We start from the raw sequence: 25,115 nt of genomic DNA, 5'->3' as shown, positions 1-25,115 counted from the left end.
AAAAAATGGAAATATACCATTTTTTCCATCTGGTGTCTGATAAATTCAGGAAAAGTTATCTTACGTCTGACAATAAACTGGATCTCTTTAACAAAAAATCAAAGACATGTATCTAATCTTACTCGTAATTAGGAAAGAAGAATATGAAAGATGAGAACAGACAGAAACATTCCAGTTAAAAGATTTTTTTTAAACATTCATCAGAATAATTAAACGAAAAATTAAACACGACGCAGAAATAAGTGTTAGAAATAAGCATCAAAGTAATGTTATGCAAATGAAGAGGTATTAGGCGACTAATTCTAGTATATTGATGACATAAACCAACTGACACAAGAAATATAGATATTAAATTTTATTATGTAAAAAAACCAATGAGGCATAGGACGTATATGGTAAGACTTCCTCTTGAATATATAGTCAATAAATATTGATACCAAGGTGTGCAGGATCGGTTGCCCACCCATTAGTAATATTAACATTAGATTTTATATCTTATGTGTAAATATTATAATTTAATTTGTGTGAATTGGTCTACATTTGTGATGAATACTCAAATACGTTTGCTACGCGTGATCTTTTAAATTGTATTCAGAACATAAATGATTAATGAAACGACACTTTGTATTGCCATCTTTGTCTTACTGATTGTCAAAAAATTCTATATTTTTTATTATATTTAATTTATCATGAGCGGTTTGGTTCTTGGCACCAAAAGAAAATAGAATAGGACAAATCCATCTCTTTCACATGGATTAGGGATTCTTCTTTTAGGCGATGGGCTAGTAACCTGTCACTATTTGAATCTCAATTCTATCATTAACCCAAACAGCTGAACGTGGCCTATCAGCCATCTTTTCAAGACTGTTGGCTCTGACTTCTCCCTAAAGGGTTATTATGTATGTTTTCAAAGCAAATGTTATGATTCACATCAATTCCTATTTCAATTGTCATTAACTCTTTTTACAATTAAGTAGACACTTTTCGGCCTACATTGGATTTATATACAAAACGAGCTGTGCCCGCGACTTGTCCGCGTGAAATAGTTATTTTGGGCATCATTGAAGCCCTCAAGGATAAATAATTTTCCCCTTTTTTTAACATTTTCAATTATTTCTTCACTACTTTATAGTTGCAGCGTGATGTTGTATAGTCTAAAGCCTTCCTCGATAAATCGTCTAATTAACAAAAAAAAAACAATTCGAACCAGTAGTTCCTGAGATCAGCGCGTTCAAACAAACAAACAAACTCTTCAGCTTTATAATATTAGTATAGATAGAGATGGCAACACAAAATGGCCGACTGACATTTCACTTTTGACATTAACTTACTCATTCTCGTCGAGGGGCGGCAGGTTGGAGGTGGAGATCTGTTCTTCCTCGTCTTCCATGAGCTAGGGGCGGACAAGAATACGTCAAAATACGGTGCGAAGCGACTACTAATGTGGTATTATGGGGGTAGGTGTGACGCAATATAAACACTGATTAACATTTTAAAATTAAATTTAATTATTGCCTCATTTGATGACATTGACTGATGTTTTTTTTTTTAACTTTATGCACGTAAAATGTGTAATGGGTGGACTTAATGCCACATGGCATTCTCTGCCAGTCCAACCTTTGGACCAAACTGATGTGGATCAGTTTTATCACATTTTAGGAATAATAACCTACTATAAAAATTGCATAAGTGATAAAATAGTCTGTTTATGAAGCTGTTATTTAAATGAGTGTTTATATCGCGTTACTTATAACAAATTGACCTTCCAACATTTTAATTTATCTTATTCAGAAATTTTAATAATTAGTGGGATCGTAACCTACTTCTATGTATGTCTGACTAAATAAATAAAATAAGCTTGCTCGGTGACGACTCTGTTTGAAAGTGCTCTGTGTCGGGGAAGCAGTGGGGATCTACTGCAACTTAATAACAACTGTTTTTATAAACTGCTTCAATTATATTTTGACTCTTAAAAACATAAATTAATAATTATTCATGTCTTTATTACATTGCTTAATACTATAAAATCATCAATTCAACAAGAAAAATATATGAATGAAAGTATGGCCTTAGTTATTGTTTTCTAATTACACAATAGTGTATGATTCTGAGGTAGGTACACGGAAAAACTCAAGGTAACTGAAGGTTCTTCTTTCTGAAGTTTACATAAACCGAGCGTTTTTACCACGTTAGTTTATAAACAAAAAAAACATGAAATATTTAAATTTGGAATGTAAATTACACGGTATTGATCACATACATTACCTAGAATCAATTTCGAAAAAAAAAGGAAATCAATTCAAAAAAATTCAAATTTAGAATACCTGTGGCGCGGCCGCGGAGGCGATGGCGGCGAGCGCGGAGGCGCGCGCGGGCTGTCGCGCGAGCGCGGCGCCCAGCTTCAGCGCGTACACGCCCGACAGCTTGCGCAGCGACTGCAGGCGCAGCCGGAGCTCGCCCAGTCTGTTATTTATTGCCGTTCATTTGTATTGGACGAGTGTGTAAGGCGAAATTAAAGAATAGGATCGCGGCAGCAAAAAATTAGCTTCAAGATCCAAGTTACAGTGAAGAGCTTATTTGGGCGAAAATATCATGGGATAAGTCCGCCATTGCAAGTGATTTATATGTTTTATAGATATAAAACTATTCATAGATATGAAGGTACTATTTCTTGTTACTGTGCAATAAAGATATTACAAACAAAACCAATGGAGTTTGGTCTAAATAAACTCCAATTCATTTTGAACGCAAGAAACAATTTATTTACATATATCAATCCAGAAAAATGTACATACCTTCGGCAGATATCATCAGCGTTAGCCGGCGCATCGCCAGCTCTCAATAGTTGCGCGGATTCATGTAATGCCAGCACTCGGGGTTCAGCTCGGGTGAGTTCGTCCCTGAGTTCGCTGAACCGGCGGAAGTCGCGTTGTAGTTCCTCCGCCGGCCGCGAGAGGCGCAGCGGTTCCCGAGATCGCACGCCGCGCTCGGCCGAGGCCAATCGCCCGACCAGCTCGACCACTGTGAAATAGCGACGTGAGAATTAAAATGGTGATTATGAAGTGCAAAGTACGGTTGAAATTAACAGATAGTTTTGATAATTTTGTGCACGTTTTATCAATTTTTTGTATCAAATTTAATATTCTTAAAGGTTCAAGGTTCAAAAATTAACTTTCTATCCTAAACCAACACAAATAATCTATGATAGATTTATAATATTAAGTAGTTGTTTGTACTTCTTTTCTAACTTAAATATATTTGCGAGACAATGCCAAATTTTGTGATGTTACCCTAATCACTAGGGTATGATTTCAAGGCACATAAAGTGAACATGTGGCCAACTCAAAGAATATTGAGTACGAATTTGTATAAGTCCTCATTAAAAAAATAATTCAAATCTAATATCTCTAATACTAGCATTAGCATAATGCTCAAATAAAATCTGCCGAAAAATCCTCACCAATATCATGGAACTGCTGATTATGCACCAGCGCCCTCTGCAGTCTCTTCTGCCAAACACCAGCATGGTCGCAGGCGGCGTCCCAGCGCGCGTTGGCGGCGGCGAGGCGGGCTCGAACCTTGTCCGCCCTGGTTACTGACTCGGCGTGCTGCGCCACGTGGGTGCCCACCACGTTCAGCGAGACCACGATTGACTTGTGCGAGTCCAGGTCGAGGAGGAATTCGCGGTGGTCCTGTAGGGAGTGATTCAAGATTTTCAACAGACTTTAGGATGGGAAGACATTTGAAGAAGAAATAGTATAATAATCTAAATAACCCATTATTCTTTTCTTAATTTTGCAATAGCTCCACCTCATGCCGAGACCTGTTCATGGACATATCGCCTATTGATAACAGGTTTTGGCAGGAGAGCAACATAACATCAACGTCTCCAAAGGGCCTCATCGTGTTGGATTTATATCCCCACGCCTTTCAAAAATCCGGGGTGTATAGACCCGTGACATCCAAGAGGATAAACAAATAAATAATATAAACTAACGACTCTTAACTAAAAATTATTCTAATAATAAGCTTTTTTAAAAGGCAGCATTTAATATTTGATATTGGTGGTCTCAGCAACTGTAACCACCGCTCCAACCTCCAAAGATCATTATCTAACTGCTTTCAATCGCGCTCCAAGCACAACGAGCATTTCAAGCATTCTATTACTTTCAGATGAGAATGATAATTCGAAAACTTAGACGCACCTGTATAGCATCTTCTAAAGCGTCGTATTCTTCAGGAGGGTCGGTTCTAGCCGCTTGGGTGGCCTCGGCGAACTGCAGCCACTGTTCCAGCCTCCACAAATCGTTGTCAAGTTGCTTCCAGTTGCGCTCTGAGCACAACGGGCATGTCAGGCGGCCGGCGTCACTATGAGATCGGGACGATAGTAAATTTAGAAGGTGTGTTAGTTTACTGTGTTGGGGGTAAGCTGTGATGTATTTATAGGGTAAACAAAATTTTGAATTGTCACTTCAAAGTGGAGTTAAACTACTGTAATATTGATTAAGGTAATTACAAGGTATTGTCTTTCGTTAATTGTATATGTGGAATGCAGTGGATAAGCTTCTTCCGAGTAATGGTGATGTGATTGGCAACTGAATAATTCTAGCTTCGTGATACTTCTTACTTCGCTTAAATGCTTTTTTGTGTGATTTGAAGTATGTTGTAATGACAAGCTGAGAAGATATTATAACAAATACTGATTACTAATTGGAATTAAAAAAACTATGATGTGCCATTAAAATTTTCATAGTGATGATTATATTGATGTGAAGTATATCATGACTATAATGTGTAATAAATTAATTATCTATATTGAAGTTTCATCATTTGGGAGTAATATTAAGCTCAAATATTATGCTAATGCGATGCGGCATATATTAAAAAGTAAGTGCATTTACATAGGTACATGTTGATATTTAGTCAATGTGCACTAACTACATCAAATTAACTGAACTATCGTGCATAAAACAATTTTTCCGCTACAGATTAATAAATAATTATAAATAAATATAACAAAAATACTATGTAAACAAAAACATATTAACACAGTGTAATTATCAACAGAGTAATCAGCTATTTTTAAAATATTTTTTTTTGTTTTTTTTCTAATAAAATATAAAGTTAGAACTACTTTAATCTACTTGACTATTACATAATTAATCAATTCAATAGCGAAAAAACTGTCGAATAATAATTAGGTAAGCGGATACTCACTGTTCGCACGTGAGCGCGTATGATGCCGAGTGGGGCAACCTATAGGACCAGAAAACGCAAGTGTTTAGAGCATGCCAGGTTAGGAAGCCGTTAAACACTCCAATAGACTGATATTCACAAACAACTATTGAAGAAATATACAAAAAGCACAGACTGCTCGTGTATGCATCATGTGTTGCCATAGTTATGAACGTGCGCGGTGCTTGACATGTTGTGCAATGATAAAGTTTATTTTGTAATTTATGGCCAATTTGTATCACTTTAGTAAGTTCAAAATCTAAGATAGATTTTATCTGTTCAATTAATTTTAGGCCGGATAACAATATTTTAATTTTTAATTTGTTTTTTTTTTATACATATTGCATTCCGATAGTCTGTGCTCGCACGTGAAATGTGTAAATTGAAAAAGAATAAGTTCAGATAATAAATATTAATGCATTAAGAAATTGTTTGTGAATATGAGCGTGTCAAAAAGGTAGAGATAATCTGTATTCCGAAACTTTCATATTTTTTTAAGTAAGGTCAAGACATTTAAAAAAAAATTTTTTTTTTTAATTTTGAAAAAAGGATTGTATTTAAAATTTTGAAAAAGTCCAAGTAACATACATCAAAACAGAAGTCGTGCTTAAAATACTTTGAGGTGATGATATCACCTATACACTGTTCCAATTGTTGTCAATTTTCACAAGCCCCGTCACCAATAAAATGCAATTCAGTGCTCTAGTGCTACAGTTAAACATAAATCCTATTCGGGCCAATATAAAGAACAACAACAAAATCACTCAAAATATGTTTAGGTATTTCATTGACTCCAAATAAAAAAACCTCAATTGGCCCGAACAGTAACAGCGCCATCGATTTGTCTGCACACAAAACTCACCTCAAATTATTTATCTGTAATTCCCGTTTCTTGGCCTGAGCTAACAGATCTTCGTATCTCATAGATAGTGACTCGACATCTTTCATCATGGCTTCGTCTTCCGTCGCGTCACATTCTGTTAATAGTAGCTCAGACAAATGTTTGGCTAGCTCCAAGGTCTGTGCAGGTTTAGCTCCAGCCTTAGCGATTTCCTTCGCCGCTGTCGCTAGTTCATCACCACTGGCGTTGTCTTTTGGTTGTTGTAGTAAAGCAGTCCTTAATGCTTCCAATGCGTCTGACGCTTCACTAACAGCGGATGCTAGTTCTGTTCTGTACGTTTCTTTAGATGTTAATGTGTCTACTTGGAGGCCAATATCGGTTTCCCACGTCAGTGTATCCACCTGTCAAAAGTTCGAGAATATGTTTAATTGAATAAATTCTACCAGCTTAAATTCTGAGTATTTAATATTGCATTGAAAGGGGACTAAGGCGTAGGCTTATTATAAACTTGGGATTCATCTTTTAGGCGATGGGCTTGTCAATATTTGAATCTAAATTCTATTATTAAACCAAACAGCTGAACGTAGCCAATCAGACTTTACAAGATTATTGGCTTTGTCTACCACGCGAGGGATACAGACGTGAATATATGTAGGTATGTATGTAAATATTGCAGTTTCTTTAACAATTTTTACCTGTACAGCAACGTCCCCAAGAACTTCAGCTCTGGCCAAGTCGAGGCGTGTTTTCACATCAGCATACAGAGCGTGGTATTCGGCGACCATATCTGGTACACCTGATACTGTGGACACAGCTAGTGACAGACGATCAGCGTCCTCGACAAGGGCCTCACACTCGCGCAGTTCTTGTTCTACGCCCTAAAGAATAAAAATAATACGGTTGTAAATAATTCTGCATGATTATCGCTCTAATTGTGCACCTTTTACTATATCACTATATATATATATACTTACTTCTAATTCTTGGAGAGTAGCAGATTTGTCTTGCGGTGTTGGTGAAAGATGCAGAGCTCGTGTTAGCCGTACGTCGGCTTCAGCCAATGCAACGACCGCCTTTCCATGGGCAGCTACAAATTGTCTATGGGTATCAGCCCCTGCGGCATCGACACGAACTCGTAGTTGCTGCCAGCGACGAACTGCAGCTCTTAACCTCGCCGCGTCATCTGCTCCAGCACCGCGAAGCTCAATTCCTCGCGTAGAAGCTACACGACTATAGGCGTCTTCTAATTTCTTGATATCATTTTCCAAGACATCCAAGTCTTTGAGAATAGATTTAGTAACGCTCTCGTCTTCAGTTTCACCACGTTGTTTGCGTGTTTCAATCTTTTCAACCCGTTTTTCGATTGCGTCTAATTTCTTTTCCACTTTAGGCAGCAGAGAGTTGCCCAATTCGGCGGACTTGCGTATTTCTTTAAGAGCGTTCTTGCGATGTTCGGACATATCGCAAATATTCTTCCATTTCTTTTCAACAATGTCAACACCAGTTTTTAAATTTCTTAAATCAAAGTTTCCTTTTAGAACGTCAGGATCATTAAATATCAATTGGCAATAATTAAGCGTTTCTCCTACTTCACCACTCTCATTCTCTATATTCTTTTGAATGTCGTCCCGCTCTTTAAATTTCTCATCAACAGCTTTTGATGTTAAATATTCTATTGTTACAGTTGTAGATAACTTTGATTCAATTGTATGTAATTTTAATCTTATTTCTGTTAGTCTTTCTTCTAATTGTGATATAGTTTCAAGCAATTCCGTGATCTTAGCAATTCTGCTTCTTCCTGTCTCTTGTAGTTTCTGCCAGCGTTCCTGTACATCTTTTATTTGTTTGGAAATATTCTTACTGTAAGATTTTTCATCTTTCTTTGAAAGTTCGACAAGGAAGGTGCCGGTTTCAACAAGCCATTCAAATTCTCGTTCTTTAAGTGAAGTTTCTGCTTGAACTTCGGAGTTGATCCTTCTGATCAGGTCTTGTGGGTCAAGTGCTCCGACATCACCATTTTGGCTAGAAACTTCAAGTCGCGATTCAAGATTTTTCAACCATTCAGCAAACCGTGTCAATCGTGAATCGAATATTGAGTAAACTTCAAGGCGTTCCTGTAAGCGGTGGATGATAATTGACAACTGATGCTCTAAATCCGCTCTCTGTTGCCGTAGTTGCCATATTCTTTGGTTGACTATTCTTATATCTTGAGGACTTAAACATTCTTTCAATTGTTCTTGAATAACACTTAAAGCTTCTATTTGAGTTTCTGTCTTTTCTATTTTCTTTCTCAGGTCGGTGTATTTGTCTATGGCTTTCTTAAGCTGAGGTCTGGATAGGCGTTCTTCATCGGAATACGAGTTGATGTCATCCTGCGTCTTAGAGAATAGTTTATGAAGATCATTTGTAAGAGTTTCGTATTCACTAATGAGAGCCAATATTCTATTTAAGAAGTCTCGCCATGTGTCAAGGCTAGCTTGAAGATTGTCTACTCTTTTCACAGCCCCAGCATACTCAATCCTAACCGATGCACCGTACGTTTCTTCTGTAAATTCGAGCACTTTCTTGAGATTTGTCAAAAGTTTTTCCGATTGCTTTCTTCCTTCAGGTACTTTGTCTGAGAGATTCTGTATTTTGGACAGTATTTTATGTATAGTCTTCATATGAACGTATCTCAGTTGTAGCTTTTCCTTTTCACGTTCCATTTCTTTGAGCCAGCGTAGTAGTTCTGTATTTATTTCTCTATAATCATCCCAAGCGGCAATACGTGTACAAACTTCGTCATGTCTTTCAACAATACGTGCAAGGGTTTCGTTGTGGAGGTTAGTCATCATATCAAATCTGTCTGATAGTTCTCTATTCCTTAAATCCCTGTTTTCGGTCATAAGTACAGATCGTTGTGATGTGAGAAGATTTCTGTGTACCCTACACAACCGGCGATGTTCAGTGAGATTTTCGTAATCAGCCGGCACTGAGCCCGATAGGAATGATTGCAGATCTAGAAGATATTCGTGCCATAGTTTGAGAGCTGTTGTTGCATCGCCGGATCTTACTAGAGCAGTAGACAGGCGGTGGTAATGTAAGAACGTGTCCCTGAACATAGCTTGCCATAGTTCTAGTATTCTAACAATAGAGTGTTCATCAGATATATCACGATCAATCTCTGGCAATTCTGCTTTTCCAGGTGCGATATCTGCTTCGCTTTTGCCAAGTGCAATCAAGTTATCACGCAGGGCTATTAGTTTATCTTCGACAATTTCACCATCTTCGTGTAAAGGTGCCAGATCCTGAAGCAAAATATTATAATTAATTTTATTTATTTATTGTTTAATGTAACAATTACAATGTGTAAAGTACAATAGGCGAACTTAATGCTAACAGTCTACAATTGGGTAAACTTTTTTGTGGGTGATAATAATAATGTATAATAAACATATGTACTATATTTCTATAACGTATATACTTACTATCAGAAATCTTAGAATCTTCTGTCAAGAAAAAAAATTACATAGCTATCCTTAAAGAAGGAATTGTGTTAATTCCTCCCGATAAATATACTCGTACCATACTATCTTTTTCGTTATAAATTCCTAACCTATAATTTCATACATTATTACATAATACATAATTTAATTACATATAAACAGATCTTAATTATTCACTAGATGCAGCTTATAAAACGGTGTCGTGTCCCAAGAGTCTGAATGCGGGACAATCAATAAATTGCACGACCGTTAACCTCATAGATAATGCAACATTCAACATGCAAGTCCTGCTGACTTTATCGATGGCTCTGTGTGTCATATCATAACAGTCCTTTGTTTGTTTAATTTACAGTTATCGCAAAACATGAATGGACTCCGTGAGAAATTGGCCGTGAGATTTATTGACGTATCCGCTCTCTAAACGATATATAATTTTGAGATTTAATATCGTGTTCGTTCGATTTTTTGAGATGTTTAATTAATTGTGTTTGTTCCATTTAATTGTAAATTTACCTCGCATCTTAATAACAATAAGCAGTTCAGTATTTTTTGACAAAATCAGACTTAATATACTGTTTATTATTTTAAAATCGTAAAAATTGAAAAATGTTCCCACAAACACTTAGTTACTACAATCTCGAAACTATGACTATACAAGACTATTCTATCACCACCTTTATTTCCAGTTGTGTCATTACATCATTCCGTTTCAGAACTGAGAAACATCTCTTAACAATGTCCTCAAAGCCTATATATTTCTAATAACCGTCTCTCACCTGTCTCATATCACACAGTTTCTCCTTAGCATGCAAGGCTTTCGCCCTAGCCAGCTGTCTCGCTTCACCCAAGTCGGCCAGGACTTGCACAGCTCCAGCGACCAATTGCAGGCGCCTGGCTAAGGCATCGGCATCAGCTTGTAAAGCCCTGGACCCGGTCTCGTCAGCCACTCTGGCGGCCAGGGAACGGAGTTCCGCCACCCTGGACTCTTGTTCCAGGCATGCCTGTGAATAACAAAAATATGATTATTAGGTATGCCGTGTGGTTCCCGGCACCAATACCAAAAAGAATAGGACCACTCCATCTCCTTCCCATGGATGTCGTAAAAGGCGACTAAGGGATAGGCTTACAAACTTGGCATTCTATTTTAGGCTATGGGCTAGCAACCTGTCACTATTTGAATCTCAATTCTATCATTAAGCCAAATAGCTGAACGTGGCCATTCAGTCTTTTCAAGACTGTTGGCTCTGTCTACCCCGCAAGGGTAGTTTTTCGTCTATATAGACGTGACCATATGTATGTATGTATGATTATTATTCATTATTCATTCAGTTACATAATGCTTGAGAAGTTTAAAAATACACGTTAATTCTAATAATGTTAACCGTCAAAACGTAAGCAGCATGCTCTTTGACCTCAGACTGTCTTATAACGTGTAAGAAAAGAGAACCCACAAAAGGTAACAACCTTATAAAAGTAACAACAGTAATAATTTTAAAGACATTCTACCGAGACAAGTTGTCTGTCATACTTTTCATTCATTTATGGAATTTTTGTCGTTATATAAAAATATTTTTTTTAAGACTCTGCGTGAAATTGATCTATGTATTAAATTTTTTTATGAATAGATATATCTACTTTTATCTTAGATACTATTATTATCTATACGTGCGTATTAAGATGACGGTGAACTTATTTTCGAGCCGCTTTTTTTGCTCTGTAGTGTGATATTGCTATCCGATTTTTTTTAACTAATTCAAAACTATTCGGAATTATGATTTGTAATAAAAATATATAAATATTTTTGAATTACTTCACAGCGTAGACTGCGTTACCTATCGTAACTCATCCGCCCTCGATTTGGTGTAATCTGACATCTCACTTATCATTCAACCTTGTTTACTATTCATTGCATCATGTCTCCAAGCTGTCTTTAACTTAAGGTACAGTGAGGGGCACATAAACTTACTTCTAGGGAGTTGGTTGGATTAATGGTCACGTATTATAATTCTGAGTTATTACGCATTTAACTTCTCCCTCCTGTCGTTAGTCCCAGTTGCATTCTCTCCACTCTGGTGAGAAGCTCGGAGTATGCCTTTGACCATGGATCCTGGATTGGGTGAGTCAGGTTTTTACACGAAGCGACTCCCGTCTGACCTCCGCAACCTTTACAGGGGAAACCAACCTGTATTTGGATCAATCATGGTTACACATCGAGTTGCCCGAATGTGCAGGTTACCTCACCGTAAGAGCATCGGTTAGTATTCAAACTAATGTACATAACTTCCAAAATAGTCATTGGTACATGGCCTGAGTGGGATTCGAACCTGTGCCTTTTTGCGCCACACGCATTTTAACCGGGCACCTTACCCATTCGACCACCGATGCTCTTTATTACGCACGTAATTTATCTACCTAATATTTAGTTAAAATATTTCGTTTAACTACTCATGGGGCGTTATACCAATTTCAAACATCAAGTAATTAACCTTGGACTGCAAAATTATCCTCGAACGAGCCGACCAATGTTAATGTTATATATGTTAAACAACATATAAATATGTAATCAAGAGTTGCAATATCACGGAAGCCGCGTTGAATAAATATCGGATTAAAAAAGAAAACAATTGTGTGTATGTATGTTTGTTCTCTTTCTGAATATACCGAAATTTAACTTAAGAAAATAAATGTTTATAATTTTCGTATTTACATTTCGGTTAAGTACTTCGAAAAATAAATTCTTCGAAATGTAAATTTCGCACATTCACTACACACTACAACAAGAGGAGTGTGAAAGCGCGATATGTTGAAATCTTGTTTTTTATATATAATAAGATTATACAATAAACATATTCTCATCACGTTATTTTCCCGGAGGAGTAGGCAGAGACTACATCTTTCCACTTGCCACGATCTCTGCATACTTCCTTACAAGCTCGGCGGTTTCGGGTACTCTTGACCTGACCCTTTGCCAGGACGTCTTAAATATGATCGAGCACGTTCGTCTAGGTCTTCTTTATATTTAAAAGTTTATTATTTTTAGGTTTTTATAAAGTAATTCCAATGTTTATTTAACTAAAATTAAGTAAGTAAGTATGATACGCAAAATCTTAAAATACTTAAATCTTAGATAGTTAAATAGTTAGTAACAATCGGTATTACAACCTTTATTTAGTATTCTTTGTTTTATATATAAAATATAATACCTACGTAGTTAAGGAGTAGTAAGTAGTACGTAGTACGTAGTAAAGGCGTCTTGGCATAGAAAATAAAAAATGAATTACCTACGTAAAACAAAAATACAATTCGGATGAGCTTTGCAGTTTATTCATTGCATAAAAATCATGAAATTTTAAGAATATTCTTTTCGCTCATAGAAATAAAAAAATAGGTACTGCAAGCAACAATCATAAACAGGAAAACGTGATGGTCTCAGGGCATGCAATAAATGTACTTATATTTTTCCTTTTTTTATATGGCAGCCTACATGCTACTAAAGTACTAGTAACTAACTAACTAACGAAATGCATACGTAATAATAATAGATACAAACATTAATACGTAATAACATTCAAAGGTACATACAAATAATCACGTGTTTATCCCTTATAACGGTGGTTTACTTTAGACAGACTGAAATACCAAACTGTTCTCAAAAAACCATCTATCCAACATTTCAAACAGAAACAAAATCCATCCACAACTTTCTTAGATTAGCGCATACAACCAAAATAGGGAGCACTTTACTTTTTAATATGTACGAGTAATGTTGAAGGAAAATTTCGACTACACGATAGCTAATATATAATAAATAGTCACCGAAGGCCAAGTTTACAAGAGAACAATTTCAGAACAATTTATGCAGAATGCTAGCTACATACACATTTCAAATAGATTCGTGTGCGTCAAATAGAGCATGCTATTCGTGGAGACGGTGAGATGCCGAGTGAGATTGTACGTATTGTTCCATTACATACAACACGCCTGTTTCCCTGAGGGGTAGGCAGAGACGAGGTACATTTTTCCATTTGTCGCAACCCTTGTTATTTTGGCTGAAGGTTGTCAGTCATTCGCATAGTGCGAGTTATTTTTATTAGGACTGCATCCCGCTAACCAACTAGTTTCTTTTTTTATTTTACATGCGATCATCTTATATAAAAAAATCTCGTGTCACAATTTTCGTTCCCGTACTCCTCGGAAACGGCTTGACCGATTCTCATGAAATTTTGTGAGATATTTTTCATACCCCTTAGTGTTAAACATTTTTTTTTTTAATATTTATATGGTAAAACAACGTTTGCCGGGACATTTAGTAGGTAGATATGTTATTATGTGATATATGTATAAGAAACTGTACTATCGTGTTGTAGGTACATAAGTACATACTTTTATCTCATAGTAAAATGTTCTTATTTACCAACATAGAAAAATTTTATCAACAAATTTTTTTGGTTCAAGGTCTTTTTAATCTATGTTGACGATAAAGTTGAGCAAAACATACCTATTAATTTTGTAGCTTCGAAGACTTTCCATTAAGATCATTAATATGCGGTAAATGTGCATTAATTTAAAAAAATAAGTATAAGTATTCATGTGTAAAAATAAGATTTTTTTCATTCTTCGGGTTTTGTATCTTATTGAATAAAAATAATATAGGTAACTAAGACACAGTAATATTAATATCTACTTTTTTACAGAGTTTAACGTAGATATATTAAAAAGGTACTGTCTAGATCGTTTATTTAAATATAGTGGTTATTTTCGTCTTAACTCGATATCGATCAATCTCACACTATTGATGAAGTAATCCGCGTTAAAATCGTATTTTATTACTCGACTGTAATATCCTGCCACAGAGTAAATATTCCTAGTTACAACGAGATTTAATTATAGCGGTAGATGACGCAAAATAACCAGATGCAAAATTTTATTTCATGGGATGTTATAAATTGTAAACTTGCCGTTTGCTCAATAATCCAGTATCTAACATATTCTTATAAAACAAGTTAACTTTTTTAAATATTTAAAGATGTATATTGACTGGCGCTATTGATCACAAATTTTGACGTGAGAAAATTAAAGAAAATTATCAACATCACAAACGCCTACGAGAGATGGGCGCCATTTTGTCGCGTCTCAACAGTTCCATATTTAAAATTGCTAAAACTCCTTTCAGCCAGTACCTATATATGTAAATCCTTTGATGTTCTTTTTTTTTAATTAGTGCGCTCTTAACAAAGAATACACACTAATATACAGGCAGCAATCAGTTAGTAATCTTTTGCAAGTTGATAATAGTTATTGCCTCGCTTTCATCTTTAAATTTGGCTATCGATCAATATAATGACGCACCATAAGGTGTGAACACCAAAATGGCGGCATATTGTTCAGTGCACTTTCGTAAGTACTAGCACTTTCTCTGACAGTGAAATTGAAAACGGATGTATGCATGATTTGTGTGTGTGTGTATTTGTAGACAGACATCAACTTTAAGGAAGAAATGAACAACAATATTCCGCTTTAAAAAAAAAAATTAAGTCCAATTTCAAATTCAAATAAAGTTATTAAAGTTATAATTGCATTCTTTTTTTTTAGTTTATTAAATACAAGAGGCCGCCCGCGACTTCGTCCGCATGGAAACCCTATCAATCCCGCGGGAACTCCGGGATAAAAAGTAGCCTATATGATATGCATCAAAACACAGGAGGCAAAACTATTTTCGTATAAAAAAAAAATGTCTTCACGAATAACTATAGCGATGATGATGTTACGATGAGCAAATAACCTAGATTAATGTATGTTAACGTGTTGTTCACATCAGCAGTCCCGAACTATGTCGGAATTACTTGCGTAATGATTGCACGTTACCAAAACATGGTTTAAGACACGGGTTTTAGATTACAGAATCTGTAAAAGTTGTTTTCCTACTTAGGTACTTGAGGTTCCCAGCACCTATGAAAAAAAGAATAGGACCACTCCGTCTCATTCCCATGGATGTCGTAAAAGGCGACTAAGGGGCTTCCAACTAATAGAATTGAGATTCAAATAGTGACAGGTTGCTATCCCGTTGCCTAAAAGAAAAATCCCAAGTTTATAAGCCTATCCCTTAGTCGCCTTTTAAGACATCTATGTGAACGAGATGGACTGGTCCTATTCTTTTTTTTATTGGTGCCGTGAACCACACGGCACTAGATATGTACTTCCTTGTCTAAAATTAAATAGGTACTATCATAAACACGCTTCAAAATGTAAGTGTACCAATTTGAGAATATAGATAAGTCGTAATGCAAGCTAATGCATTCATGATACGTTATGCGTATGTTTATCAAAATATTGCCCTCTGATGTTCAAAAAAGTTCTACATCAGACGATTTATGTACCATTAAAGAAATTATTGACTGTGTTTTATTAATGTGTACTGTATAGATGCTGAATCTATACACTAGTATTATAAAGCTAAAGAGTTTGTTTGTTTGAACGCGCTAATCTCAGGAACTACTGGTTCGAATTGAATAAAATATTTTTGCGTTGAATAGACCATTTATCGAGGATGGCTTTAAGGCTATATAACATCACGCTGCAACTATAAGGAGCAAAGAAATAATGGAAAATGTGTACAAAACGGGGAAAATTATTCATCCTTGAGGGAACGAAGTTGCGGGCACTAAACTAGCTATTCATATTTTTTAAACCGAAGATTTCGATTACTGCTTCGGTCTAATGAGATTTTGAATTGTTGTGTTTGTAATGAATTAACTCAAAAATTACTTGACATATTTTCACGAAATTAAGCACAGATATAGGAACAGCAGACCTTCGTGAGTGACATAGGCTATTTTTTCCAGGAATTTTCCACGGAAGTGAAGCTCCGCGCAAAAACTAGTCTTTAACCATCACCGTTTCAGCCGTAGGATGTCCACTGCTGAATATCCCAAGTTTGTATGCCTATATCCTTAGTCGCCTTTTACGACATCCATGGGAAAGAGATGGAGTGGTCCTATTCTTTTTTTGTATTGGTGCCGGGAACCACACGGCACATTGTCCTAAGACTTAATTTCAATTAATCGCGTGTAAAACCTACATTTACAAGGCTTTTAGCACTAAGCCAAATTACTTTTAATAACTAAATGGATTGGAAAATGGCCCTGAACACTTTCGGTAATAATGGGGTGCGGTGGAGGAGTGGATAAGATGTCTGACTCGTAACTGAAGGTATCGAAGTGCGAATACCGCTCTGTATAATAAGAAGGACTTTATTACGACTATTCTGCGATACCGCTAGGGATCGTGGCAGGTTGAACAATGTAGTCTCTGCCTACCCCTGTAGGTACTTAATGCCATTAACGGCTCTTTCCAGAAGAGCTAGGCAGAGACTACATCTTTCCATTTGCCACGATCCCTGCTACTTCTCTCAAAAACTATTTCATGCCAGCTTGTTGATTTACGTAGTATTAAGAAATATCTAGAAATCTATTACTTACTCGTATTAACTTAATGAAATTTCATAATAGGCATAGTGTGAAAGCCTATTGATTTTGGCAGGGTTATCTGAAGGTTGTTTAAACCATCTACTTAGTTGTGTGGTTAGACGCAAGGGCGCGTAGGCTCGCGCCCTTTGCAATTAAGACGTAGGCGATGCCACAGATTATAAAATACGTGAAAATGGCGCGATAATGATAACAAAATTGACGACCTCCTTTCCAAACTTCTTACTTTTTAATGTTGCATATACAGTTATCTATATAAGATTTGTTATAATAAAATTAAGTACCTATCTAATATCAATCTGTATTTCAAGAATTTTTCTTATTTTTTTTGGAAAATTTTGCGGAAATTACCAGAAACAACATGGCACAAGTACAAATAAAAAAAAATTAGATCTTCAGTAAATGGTATTTAGGCAAAATTTTGAATGAACATAGTATGATGACTTAGGCATCTGACCCAAAGCTTTCTCTATTTTCCCACGTGAACTAAGTCCCGGATAACAAGATAAAGATCAGAAATGCCGCATCGGATTTTTGTAGACGTTCGGTGAAATAGGAGAGTGCCCTTGAAAAGTCTGCACGCTGAATGTAACATGAATGTGTGTTAATTTGTGAAATTTCACTAATTATCCTGCTGCTGTGTTCGCGGTCGTTGCAAACAGACAGACAGACCAACTTTATTAATTTACTCATGCGCACCGCTGTGATTTGAGCCAACAGTCTTGAAAAGTCTGAATGGCCACGTTCAGCTATTTGGTTTAATGATAGAATTGAAATTCAAATATTGACAGGTTGCTAGCCCATCGCCTAAAAAAGAATCCCAATGTAAGCCTATCCCTTAGTCGCCTTTTACGACATCCATGCGAAAGAGATTAGAACCACTCTATTCTTTTTTGTATTGGTGCCGGAAACCACACGGCACTTTAAAGTTGCGAGCAATAATTGTTTAGATCCTACATTTTAGGGTCTTTTGTACCTCAATTAAATCGGGGATAAGTTCTGGACAACGGTCAGGTCAAGACTATCATAAATAACGAGGCCGGAGGAAATCCGTTAACAGAAGATGTCAAAAAGAGGCAAATTTATGTCTTTTCAAGACACTTAAGAACACTAATATCCAAAAGATCATAAAACGTGTGGTTCGTGAGTCTATGTATTAGTCGAAGACACGCTATCACACTAATGTGGGAGGTGTGTCAATCCAATATGGTTGAAAGACTTGAAATGTAGCTTTTGTTTACCACTATAATGCTATTGTTTCGTGTGGTTCCCGACAATTTAGAATAGGACAACTTCAGCTAATTCCCATTACTGTCGTAAAAGGCGACTAAGGGATAGGCTAATAAACTCGGCGTTTTCCTTTTAGGCGTTGGGCAAGTCACCTTGTCACTATTTGAATCTCGACGTGGCCTTTAAGTTTTTGCGAGACTGTTGGCTCCGTCAACACCGTAAGGGATAAAGACGTGATTATAAGTAAGTATGTATGTGTTAAATTATTATCTGCCTCTGCAAAGACAACCGAAGAGTTTAACACGGGTAAATAAGATGCGTTAACCTAGGTATAAAGGTTAAATATTTGGCTAAAATTATTAGGTAATTTATAGCGTACCTACCTACTGTACAAGCCTTTTTGGAGATAAGCGAAAAACCTACGTTAGAGTTTAAAAAAAAATAGACACAGAATAAAAACGAATAGATTAAAAGAAAAAAAAAATATTGCGACGCAGAAATCTGAAAAATAGCTATCGTATTCTAATTATTAAAAGCTGTTTTTTTAATAAATTTCAATAATTTTTCAAACGAATCAATTAGCAATTTAGTTATAAGTTCATTAATTATTTACTAATTGGTGATTAAATATGTTTATCTGTAAATATTATCATTTAAACATTATCACTGCTCATTTATTTTTCTAATGATTCTGTGGAATATTTTATTAACCAAAACAGAAACCCTTTTAATGTTAATTAAGTAACTACAATTCGTGTTTTATTTTTTAATTACTTAAAATTATACTTATATAAGTATTTCAAAGAAATATTTGCAATATTATTATGTGCCGTGTCCATCTCTTTCCCGTGGATGTCGTAAAAGGCGACTAATGCATAGGCTCATGTACTTGGGATTCTTCTTTTGAGCGAAGGGCTAGCAACTTGTCACTTTTTGAACCAAAATTCTATCAGTAAGCCAAACAGCCTTATAGTCTTTCGAAGACTTTTGGTTTTGTTTACCCCGCAAGGCATATAGACGTGACGTTTATGTATGTACGTATGTATAATGTACCGACCGAGTTTGCCTACTTAATGGAAGTGTTAGGAAAACTTAATACATATAAGTATGTATGTTTGTATGTTACTGAATACAATAGGAAGTGGTGATTCATCAAAGATATGAAGGAACCTTGAAACTTAAAATTCTCGTTGTTTATCGCATTATGGTAACATTGGGTAGGTCACTGAAAAGAGTGGAATACCTAATCATGTAATTTTCCTTCATTCTATTAAGCTTTTTATTTATTTATTTAAACTTCATTGCACTAAATACAAATGTATATCACAATTGGCGGACTTACTGTTAGAAGCATTATCTACTAGTCAACCATTGGGTCTTACAGAGAACTTAACGTGGGGTTAAACTAAATAAATATATTTATACCTACACAAAATAGTTATAATATTCATACATCAAAACTAAACAATAGATAAACAATATACATAAATAAATAGGTGCAGCGATTACCGAAATGAGTTTTTGTCCTGGGAACGAGGGCGGTCCACGAGGAAAATTATTGAATCCCAATTCTATCTTCAGGCCAAACAGCTGAACGTGGCCAATAGGTCTTTTCGAGAGCAGAGTAGACAGAGCTGACAGTCTTGGAAACTAGTAGGTCACAATTCAAATATTGACAGGTTGCTAGCCGATCGCCTAAAAGAAGCATTCCAAGTTTATAAGCCTATCCTTAGTCGCTTTTTACGAAATCCATGGGAAAGAGATGGAGTGGTCCCATTCTTTTTTATTATACTTAGGTGCCAAGAACCACACGGCACGATTGGTAAAGGTACTGAGATTGAGATTGCAATAATGAAACTCCTTCTGTAGCTAGAATAGAATAAAATTTATTTACATACTTATTTTGTTTTAAACAAAGCCTAAACTTAGCATGGTATTTTGAGTTGTTGTCAACAGTATACATAATATTATAGGTCAATTTATATTATATATACAATGTTTTAATCGCTTACCTCTTGTAATGACATAGTGATTGAAGATAATTTAGACTTTATACCGGCACATTCTTATCACTTCGCTAATAAAACAAAATAAGTCACTTTTCAATAAATAACACTAATTGACATTCACAAATTCATTAACTTATTATTTATTTACGAATAAATAAATTTATGTTAACACATTAGAACCGATCACTATTTAAATAGATTAAAAAAAATAAAGATTTGTGGGTAATTTAAGAACGTTCGTATCGCGAACGTCAAAGTTCCCGACTAATGGCGTGGCGGGAATTGTTTCGAATGCGGAATCCAAAATTTCAAATTTGGAACATCGCTGTTATAATCAAGTCACGGTCACGTTCCAAGGTTGCATTGTATGCAGCCAGTTTTATCGGTTAATGATCAAATGAAATTATGCATGAGTTTCTTGCATTCTGCTTCACTGATGTCACATGTTATAGACCTTGGAGTTCGGAATTTGAAATTACGCCCGCGTTTTTTTTTATTTACTTTTAAATTATTTGTCGATTTTTCGTTTGTATAATTTTATTATTCGAGTTGATTTCGTGTTTGTTCGTTTGTTTGTCTGTTTCGTGCAGACGTCCTCGCGTCAGGACGTCCGCTGTATAACTGGCGCGCGTTTGCCACGGAGCGCGTTATCAAAAACGTTATCACTACGATTTTATTCATCCGCGTGTTTTCTTTTAACCCCGACCTTATCGCGTTTCGATTGAAAATTAAAACGTTTCGCTAACATTTTAAGATGTGTTTATTGTATCTAGATTATTTGTATCGGTGAATCAACATTATTTGTGTCATCGTCTGCATGTCTATATCTGCTAAAGACTTGCAGTCTACTCATATATTATTTACCAACATTTTCTTTTGCCAAGATACTAATAAATAATAATTAATATATACGGGCAATAAAGTTGGCTACTTAAAATCATCTTTCTCATAAGAAATATGTAAATATTAATACCTAATTTGTTTTGAGTATTGGAATAATAATTGCGTACCTATAGCGTGAGCAGCACATTTAAATTTCTTTATAATTATATTAATTATATACGTATTGTATTGCTAAAAGTAATAATAATTGAAACAAAATAATGGCGTAAAAATAATTAGCATAGATTTTATGGTCAGGAGCCTGCCAGACACCAAAGCTTAAAAATATAGGTACCTACGGAAGATGCTATATTTTTTATACAAACATAAATGTTTAGTGTTTAATTCATATTTATTAATAATTAAAACTAATTATATATACCTACTTAATTATTTATACTTATTAATTAAAACTAAAAATAGGATTTCTAAGTAACTATGCAACTATTATTGTTGTTTTTTTATTTTGGTAACCTTTTAAATTCAATAACTATTGACAATAGGGTACCGGACAACTTTTCAGATTGTGTTTAAAAATAATCTTTATTTATTTATATATCCATAAAAAATATTATTTTAAATAAATAAATCTTTTGGAGTATTAAAAAACGTCAAAAACGTAATTTATTTAAAATTGCCGCGAAAACAGCACTTTACGTCAATTCAGATCGCGTGACGTCATATGTTTGGAAAACAAGCCTTATTACAAGTGATCAGTGCTTGGATAATTTAAGTATTTTCTCGCAGATCTAGAAACATGCAAAACCCATAATAATGTAACCTTTAAAATCATAAAAAATAACATATGTGAAAATAACTTTGTAAGCAATGAAACTAGTTTTATTTTAGGTTATGTTTTCGTTTGTTATTTTTTCAATCATTTCTGTTGTTAAGATAAACAAAAAGAGGTTGAAATACTTACACAAATGTTTTCACATTGCGAAATTCAGCAAAATAAAAGTCGGTATTAGTGGCAAAGAAACTGCCGACCATGAAAATATCAATCTTTTGAGAGATTTCTATTGTCGGCTTTAATTAACCTTGTTCCATGATAAAAGCTTGATATAGGCGGCTTCAAGCACTTGCGACAACTTCTGTTATGAGTAAAGTCCTTCAATTCTTAACTAATTACAATTAAATATTTTTAGAAAAATGCTAATAAATCGTAGAATAACTCGAAATAACATACAAAGCAGTGTTGTTTACTTATCACTTCTGAGGTATGACGTCACCCACTGTGATTGGTGTTTGGGTTCTTACGCTGCACAGATAAAAAATATTGGATTTTTGCAACTTTATTTATTGATTTAAAATTATAAATCATTGTTATTTCTTAAAAATCTTTACTAAGTGATGTTCTTGTATAAAAAACTTTATTTTAAAACACAACTTAGATTTTTTTTCGATTACTGTCCGGTACCCTATTACAAAAACCGAAGTTAGGAATAACTTTACATTGTTCGGTTCATTTAGATCCTGCTAACTGTTCTGCCGGTAAACCCCCGTCCACAAAGACGGGGTATAGGTGCGGGGGTCTCTTGTATTTCTTAGATGTACTCGTATACTGTTTTTTTACAGTTTATTGTTTTAACATTGATAATATACTGCATGTAACTTATACATGTTTTTATTATTTACGGGGTGGACAGAGCTAACAGTCTAGAGAATTCTGAAAGGCTACGTCCATTTAGATTGATTATTTATTAAACTCAGTCTCAATTTCAACGACTTAGACATTTTGTAATTCTTGTGATTTTGCTTCGAAATATTGTGAAACCAAAAGATAAGACAATAATATTAAGTAGGTAATGTTTAAGATCTCCCACAGTAATGAATATTTTTTTCTTTTAATTTAAATTGGATTTTATGTCTTGAACAGTTTTGAAAATACTGACAGGCTACGTTCAGCTGTTTGGCATAATGATAGAATGGAGATTCTTTTAATTTGTAATAAAATTTGACGTATCGTCTCGATGTGAACTGAACCTTAGTCCTCTCAACTCGAGTCCTACTAACTGTTAACTACACATACACGTACCTAAATAAACAACCAACGGTCATTGTCCGTAGCTGTTATGGTAATGATAATCATTCAAGTAAACTGGTGATGAAACGCAATTAGCCAAAATTATACTTGAGACCTTTGTTAAATTTTTTGGTAGTTTGAGACCAAATTGTGAATGTATATTTGTCAAATATATATAAAAAAAAATGATTACAAAAGCAAATATAATTAAAAAATATGGAGTTTCAGACAAAAATCTAATTTACGTATCTTGATCAAATTAAGGACGTCCCGGTAAAGGGTCAGGTCAAGAGTACACGAAACCGCCGAGCTTGCATGAAGAGAGTTATGAATGGCTGAAGCGAAGGAAGTATAAGATCGTGGCAAGTGGAAAGATGTAGTCTCTGCCTAAAACTCCGGGAAAGAGGCGTGAGTTTATGTATACCTACCTATGTATGTATGTATGTATCTTATTTACTCATTTAATTTCATGTGCCGCCCGAGATGTGGATATCCTGAGGGGTGCTTAGATCCCAAGTTAAACTACCAAATCAATCCATCAATTATACCATAACCTGAGTGGTTTGACGAGTTCACTTATTTTAGACAGAGCGACCGTTGTTTGATATTTGCAGGCTCAAAGTGTACACTAAAATTAAGTAAACGATAGATAAGTTTGTGGTGACATCACTAATGTCACACAACTGTCAATGTCAATCATCGCGAAGAAATTGACGCGCTCAGCCAATAGCAGCGAAGTATCTAAATCGCGATTGCAAAGATTTTATGGATACAACCTCCGACTCAACATCATCGGAGCCGCGGTGTTCCAGCTAGCCTGGCGGAATATCTTCCCTTTGGTGGCGGTCGAGCCGAATTATCGCTCCCGATACAAGTTTATCGTTTTTTGTGTAGAAAGCTAATAACGGCCTTTGTGGCGCAGCGGTAGTACGTTTGTCTGTGACATCGGAGGTCCCGGGTTCGAATCCAGGCCAGGGCATGATGAGAAAAGAACTTTTTCTGATTGGTCTGGGTCTCGGATGTTTATCTATATAAGTATTTATTATAAAATATAGTATCGTTGAGTTTAGTATCTCATAACACAAGTCTCGAACTTACTTCGAGGCTAACTCAATCTGTGTAATTTGTCCCGTATATATTTATATTTATTTATTAATTAAACAACAACAGTCATGACCTGACTTTTCGCCAGGACATTATGGTTTTAATTCTTTTAGTGGCACCTAATAATGTTTAAAAAGTTATTAATAAGAGTGGGTTCTACACCGCTTTAGACACCGTGTGGTTCCCGGCACTAATATAAAAAGAATAGGACCACTCCGTCTCATTCCCATGGATGTCGTAAAAGGCGACTAAGGGATAGGCTTATAAACTTGGGATTCTTCTTTAAGGCCACTGGATAGCAACCTGTCACTATTTGAATCTCAATTCAATCAATAAGCCAAATAGCTTAATGTGACCTATCAGTTTTTTCAAGACTGTCGGCTCTGTCCACCCCGCAAAGGATATAGACGTGATTATATGTATATATGTATGTAATGACCTAAAATGGAAATGCATAGATTAATATCATCCAACGATTCTTCAACTGAAAAATACCTACAGATTATAACTACGATTTTTGTAAGGAAGTAAATCTATTCAAGAAAAATTTAATGGACAGTGCAATATAGACTGGTGAGTCACTAACTCCATCTTGTCAGTAGGTACTTATACCATATGAGGATCGGTCGACGAACTAAGCAAAAGCAGTCAAAAGGAAATGCCAAGGACATTATAGCTACCAGCCGTAGAATATAAAAATAAATCGGATTGATTCGATCTCACGTCTTTATCCTTAACGGGAAAACAGGGCTTCAAGTTAGAGCTGCATTTAATTAACTTATCGATACGGCACTAAAAATACACCCGATTTTTTGTGTA

General features: G+C 35.4%; 1 protein-coding gene across 7 annotated transcripts in view; it reads right to left on the bottom strand.

Annotated features, from left to right (window-relative positions):
* LOC106132288 (muscle-specific protein 300 kDa) overlaps positions 1-25,115 on the bottom strand; it is a 164,827-nt gene that overhangs the window by 976 nt on the left and 138,736 nt on the right. For 6 of the 7 annotated variants that reach the window (XM_060947706.1, XM_060947704.1, XM_060947705.1 and 3 more), the window contains 10 exons: positions 10,338-10,562; positions 7,051-9,363; positions 6,772-6,954; positions 6,098-6,477; positions 5,218-5,256; positions 4,206-4,368; positions 3,461-3,692; positions 2,796-3,021; positions 2,325-2,463; positions 1,332-1,393 (listed from right to left, as the gene is read on the bottom strand). In XM_060947706.1, coding sequence (XP_060803689.1) covers positions 1,332-1,393; positions 2,325-2,463; positions 2,796-3,021; positions 3,461-3,692; positions 4,206-4,368; positions 5,218-5,256; positions 6,098-6,477; positions 6,772-6,954; positions 7,051-9,363; positions 10,338-10,562 — 3,962 coding nt within the window. The remainder of the gene's footprint in view (positions 1-1,331; positions 1,394-2,324; positions 2,464-2,795; positions 3,022-3,460; positions 3,693-4,205; positions 4,369-5,217; positions 5,257-6,097; positions 6,478-6,771; positions 6,955-7,050; positions 9,364-10,337; positions 10,563-25,115) is intronic. The other variant, XM_060947707.1, reaches the window with a different exon arrangement.

This window comes from Amyelois transitella, chromosome 14 (genome assembly GCF_032362555.1).
Source record: "Amyelois transitella isolate CPQ chromosome 14, ilAmyTran1.1, whole genome shotgun sequence".
Classification (NCBI taxonomy): Eukaryota; Metazoa; Arthropoda; class Insecta; order Lepidoptera; family Pyralidae; genus Amyelois; species Amyelois transitella.
The sequence above is the reverse complement of the archived record's forward strand: the minus strand, read 5'-3'. Positions and strand labels throughout refer to the sequence as shown.